The 5,890-nt window shown below is 37.2% G+C and overlaps 1 protein-coding gene across 1 annotated transcript in view; it reads right to left on the reverse strand.

The window, feature by feature from the left end:
* The window catches only part of LOC107687936 (filamin-A-interacting protein 1-like), a 23,330-nt gene that overhangs the window by 7,672 nt on the left and 9,768 nt on the right, over window positions 1-5,890 (reverse strand). Inside the window, exon 2 of the mRNA XM_016485425.1 lies at window positions 1,466-1,739. Within this exon, the coding sequence (XP_016340911.1) occupies window positions 1,466-1,732 (267 nt within the window). The 5' untranslated portion in view covers window positions 1,733-1,739. The remainder of the gene's footprint in view (window positions 1-1,465; window positions 1,740-5,890) is intronic.

A 5,890-nucleotide genomic window follows, 5' to 3' on the forward strand; every position in this document is an offset into this window, starting at 1 on the left:
AAAAAACATCAAATTTGAAATGTAACGCAGGGAATTCTGGGAATGTAAATTTACGGTTATTCACTGTAAATTACAGTCTTTTTCACTTCCAAAAACGGTATACTACCGTAAAATGAATGTCCAATACATGTAATGTCCAATACAGTTTTTCACCGTATATAGTAGGGGAATTTACCGTTAACCATTTAACAGGTTTTTACTGTAGCATTTTTACAGTCTTTTACCGTTAAATTCAAGGTCATTTTTTACAGTGTACAGTAGCCTAAGTGTCTAAAACACACGTGTACATTTCATCTGAATGATCAAATTCGCGCTCTGTAACTTTATTTTATTAAACTGTGCGAAGAACTGTTTGCTGAAATCATGACCACATTATCACTTTAAAAAGAGCGCTGTACACGTTAACTTGCGTGCGTTACTGTAGCAACAGTTGATTCCCGGTGTTCTGACTATTTGTGCTACCTATCAGATTTTGCTTCCAGCATGATATTAATAAGGTGTGAGGCTTTATTAACATGTACACCTACCCCAACCCTAAACCTACCCTTACAGTAGGATAAATACAGTGTTGGTAACATAATCTGATAGGTAGCATTATTTGTCAGAACACCTGGCGCGGTTTTCAGTTTTCTTGGGTGTGTTATAATATGAAAACATGGGCTACAGGTTATTTCATTCTGAATCCTCCGTGTATCAGACATTAAAAATGTTAATGTTTATTACAACCCCTTTGGTGGACACTAGACCACCTCAAACTGAATGAAACCTTTTATATATTTAGAGAGAGAGAAAGAGGCAGAGATGTTCAGCATGGTAAAAACACCTCTTGCAATTAAATATTCTGTATTGTATTACGAATCATACAAGTCAGGATTAAAAATCTCCTAAAATGTGCTACAACCCTGTTGAAAAAATCAGCACATGCTGGTTAGGTATGTTTTGACGCTGGGATGCTGGTTTAAGCTGGTCCTTTGCTGGTTTAAACTGGTCATTTGCTGGTTTATGCTGGTCATTTTGCTGGTTTATGCTGGTCATGTGCTGGCAAAGGACCAGCAAAAGGACCAGCATAAACCAGCAAAGGACCAGTTTAAACCAGCATTCCAGCGTCAAAACATACCAGCATATGCTGGTTTTTTCAACAGGGAAGGCATCTAAATGATGAATAATCTCTCCCTCTTCTCAGCTTGGAGTGGCAACAACAGTAAAAAATGTGCAATTAAGAAAATTATTACACATATGGCTTGGGGGAATAGTGGGATACGGATCAATGGCTGACTGGCAGAGGAAGTAAGATGATCCACAACCAAAACTTAGTATTAAAAATTATGTGACAATGCTACATTAAAACATTTACGTAATAAATATTTGCAGCTGAGGTACCTCAGTCTGTAAGTAGCCTACCAAAGTAAAAGTTGATGACAGATGATAATCTTTCATTTTCACAGTTCATGAATAATTATTTTACCTGGATCTCTCCTTCCATGATCCCAAGCAGTTTCAGTAGGTTGTCTTTGGACAGATCTCTGAGCCCAAACATTTGGTCATCATTCTGTGCTGATTTATCTTCCCTATTAGGTCCGATTTTCTCTTCATCATCCACATGTGTAACCTCGATAGTCTTTTCTGTCTCCAGCATTTTCTCCTCCTCTTCTTCTTTGGCATCATGTGAAGTTTGCGTGACAACCAGAACTTCATTAATCATACTGTCCGCTGTATTATCTTTGGACCTCATTTTCCTCCTGAGGAAAGAAGCCGATTTTAAAGGGCACATCGGATACAAAATTCACTTTTACAATAGAGTTGTTTTAGATGTACAGATAACTTGCTGCTGTGTTTAATAAATTATGTTGTTAAAATAACATTCTGTTCCGTTAATGCATTGGTTTATTTAGCTACATTTCAGTACACCACATTAAGTAGGCCACTTAGTACTTTGAATGTTAAAGTGCAAATTAACACCTCACCACACTTGTGTTGTGGGGTTGCTACTGTTACAATTAAAAATCGTAGAAGGGTAAAAACATGCCAGGCGGACATTGGTATGATGTAAGCAACAGAGCTACAACAAATAAAACTGATAATGGGTATGTTAGATTTAGTGTGCGAATAATCAAGCATTGACAATAATAATCAGTCGTATTGGAGGCACAGAGGGCCCCCAAAATAAAATTCTGCTTAGGGCCCCATTCAAGCTTGGGCTGGCCCTGCTGACAGTGTATGATTTACATTAACATTACAGAATAGAACATGATCAATATGAACTTTTAACGTTCAATTTAAATAAATGTAATTGCACAAACTATGTAGGCTACACTTTCTATTTGTTTGTGAAATAACTCAAACATATATTTTATTTTCTGTCCTCTGATAAGCATTGTTCTGGGCTGCTGTTCCCAAAAGCATGAACGCTTCCTACTTTTGGGGAAAGCATCCCTGTTTGAATGCACTGTCAGAAGTGAGTGAACGCTCTCTGAGATTGATTGGTTCAGTCTTGCAGCATTTGCGTGTGTACAGATGAGCATGAAATTCGTAAAATTCAATGCATATTGTATTATTTTTTGTTAATTAAACAAAATCACTGGTATATAAAACACACCTTAGTATCGATATTTTTTATTTGAGTATCGATACTTGCATCAGTATCGATATATCGATACTTCGGGATCGATTAATACGCCTATCCCTACTGTAAACAGTCCGCTATTGTTTGGACGCCGGAGCACGTGAAGACAAGAATGGCTCCTAAGCGATTGAGGTGTTTTGTTGTTGGATGTAATAATGAACATTACAGTCGTCATTTACTCCCGACATCTGAGCCGCTGAAGGAACAGTGGATTACTTTTGCTTTTAAAGGGAAAGCGCCCCCCGAGTATCGATACTTGCATCAGTCTCGATATATCGATACTTCGGGATCGATTAATACGCCTATCCCTACTGTAAACAGACTGCCGTTGTTTGGCCGCCGGAGCACGTGAAGACAAGAATGGCTCCTAAGCGATTGAGGTGTTTTGTTGTTGGATGTAATAATGAACATTACAGTCGTCATTTACTCCCGACATCTGAGCCGCTGAAGGAACAGTGGATTACTTTTGCTTTTAAAGGGAAAGCGCCCCCCGATCTACCTAAATGCGTCTATGTCTGCTCGAATCATTTCACACCAGACTGCTTTGCAAACGAGGGTCAGTACAAAGCAGGTTTTGCTAAAAAGTTGGTCCTGAAGGATGGATCGGTACCAACTGTTTGTGACCCAGCTTCACCTCCAGAAAAAGTGAGTATAAGGTTTTTTTATGAATCTTTGCCTTTCCTCTTCCTCGAAGAGAGGGGCAGGGTGAGCAGAGCTCGTTAGCATTTAAAGAGACATGCACTGAAACTGGAGATGCACCGATTGCAATTTTCTTGGCCGATTCCGCTTTCCGATTTTTTTGTAAGTGTGACCTGCCAATACTACGGTGGCCGAGAAGTGCAGAAAAGCCAACGATACGCACATATCCATCTGCACCACTGGAGCTGATGACTTACAACCACTTTTAACTAAATGTAAATATACACTCCATATTTTTTATTCCATAGTAAGGGCAATTCATACAATACATTTAAACTCAGCTACTTACAAACAAAAAATCTATACTTTTTAATGCAAAAAAATTACTTGCATAATCAAAAATTATTAAACATAATTCCCCCAATCTGGACAAAGTTACAGATGTTCTCTCACTTAAACAACTCTCAAAACAAAGTGCTCTGTGACTAGAAAAGAGGTAGAAATAGCAATTAACTAAAAAGGAGTTGCTGTGTATAACAAAACCGATGACATTTCCCACTGCGTTTCTTAAATTATAATTTTTTCACTAACCTTATTAAATGTCATCTTTCGCATCAAATTCTTACGTTGTTTTTAATTAGGAATAATAAGAAACTGTTGAGCTGTTACCATTCAAATTAAATCAGTATCAGCATCTTTCCACTGCAGCAAACACAGAAGCTGCATCTGAAGTATTAGATGTATTTACAGACTGTTTGATGAAGCAGAGGTGCCATAAATGCATTTACACTGCAAAAATTTAATGCATAAAGAATTTTATAAGATTAATGTTTTAAATATTTTTTAAACACACAAATAAGAAATGTTGGGGGAAAAGCAACGATAGTTTTAAATATGAAACCAAACCAGTAGGTGGCGTCAAATTACCGTTTGAATGAGTGAGTCATTTAGTCCTTCATTCAACAGATTCGTTCAAATGGCCGATTCATTCAGAAACACTGTCTTTATGAACGGGTTACTGAATCATTGACTCATTTGATTCGTTCAAAAACACTGTCTTTATGAACGTGAATTGTTATTTTGTTTTTTAGACTTGCATTTGCATTTGTAATTTGTTATTTTGTTTTCAGAATTGTTATTTGTTTTGCACTTCTCGGCCACCGTACAATACCGATTTTTGCCTATTTCGATTTTCTTTCTAAAAACTACAATTGACAGCATATACATTACAAACAAAAAATCTATACTTTTTAATGCAAAAAAATTACTTGCATAATCAAAAATTATTAAACATAATTCCCCCAATCTGGACAAAGTTACAGATGTTCTCTCACTTAAACAACTCTCAAAACAAAGTGCTCTGTGACTAGAAAAGAGGTAGAAATAACAATTAACTGAAAAGGAGTTGCTGTATAAAACAAAACATATGTAATTTCCCACTGTTTCTTAAATTGTCATTTTTTCACTGACCTTATTAAATGTGTAATTTTTCACATCAAATTCTTACATTGTTTCAATTAATTCAGTTAGAATAATAAGAAACTGTAGAACTGTTACTCCATCAACTCCATCAACTCCATCTTGAAACGCATAGAAGCTGCATCTGAAATGGCATTAGATGTATTTACACACAGACTGTTTGATGAAGCTGAGGTGCCATAAATGCATTTGCACTGCAAAATTTCAAATGCATAAAGAATTCTATAAGATTAATGTTTTAAATATTTTTTTAAACATACAAATAAGAAATGTTGGGAAAAATACAATGACAGTTTTAAATATCAAACAAAACGAGTATATCAAACAAAACCAGTAGGTGGCGGCAAATGACTGTTTGAATGCATAAAAACTTGGATTCAGTAAAGAAACACCGCCGTGTTGCTCAGGACAGAGACACAAAACAGTTCTGCTGTGGCTTTGATGGGAACTGTTTTCATCAGCGAAATTGAGCAAAAATATTGGGCCTCATTCAATGAAAACATGAAACATTCATAAATATAGGAGTAAATTCTGAGTAATTTGCGCGTAAAACAGACCTTCCCGAAAACTCTCCTCCGGATTCACAAACGCTTCGTAAACGTCCGATTTGATAGTTAAACATGTGTATGTTAATGCATTCCAATCATTCGTAAATAGGGCGCTCGTGCACGCTCATTCACAATTAGCATAATCCCCGCCTATAATTACAGCTACGCAAATTGCGTGTCCAGAAACGCAGTGGAATATTCTGGTCTACTTTCTCAGGTTTGGCTCCAGTATATTGCATAAATGCTAAAAAGACTAATAGGCCATATGCCTAACAATAAATATTCAATAACGTGTGTCCACCAAAGCGTTTTTAGCCAGCTGAAAAATGTCAGGTGCTCTTCTGAAAACGGCCAGCTGGTGGCGCTTGAGAACGCTTTGGTGGCACAGCCTTTTTCCAGCTGAGACGCTTTGATTGCTGTGATATTACATAGATTACATTACAAGTAACGTATTACTAGTGACGTGACGTGACGTGACATGTGGCCAAGTATGGTGACCCATACTCGGAATTCGTGCTCTGCATTTATCCCATCCAAAGTGCACACACACAGCAGTGAACACACACACACACCGTGAACACACACCCGGAGCAGTGGGCAG

The sequence above is a fragment of the Sinocyclocheilus anshuiensis genome, unplaced genomic scaffold (genome assembly GCF_001515605.1).
Source record: "Sinocyclocheilus anshuiensis isolate Anshui unplaced genomic scaffold, SAMN03320099.WGS_v1.1 scaffold421, whole genome shotgun sequence".
Taxonomy (NCBI): Eukaryota; Metazoa; Chordata; class Actinopteri; order Cypriniformes; family Cyprinidae; genus Sinocyclocheilus; species Sinocyclocheilus anshuiensis.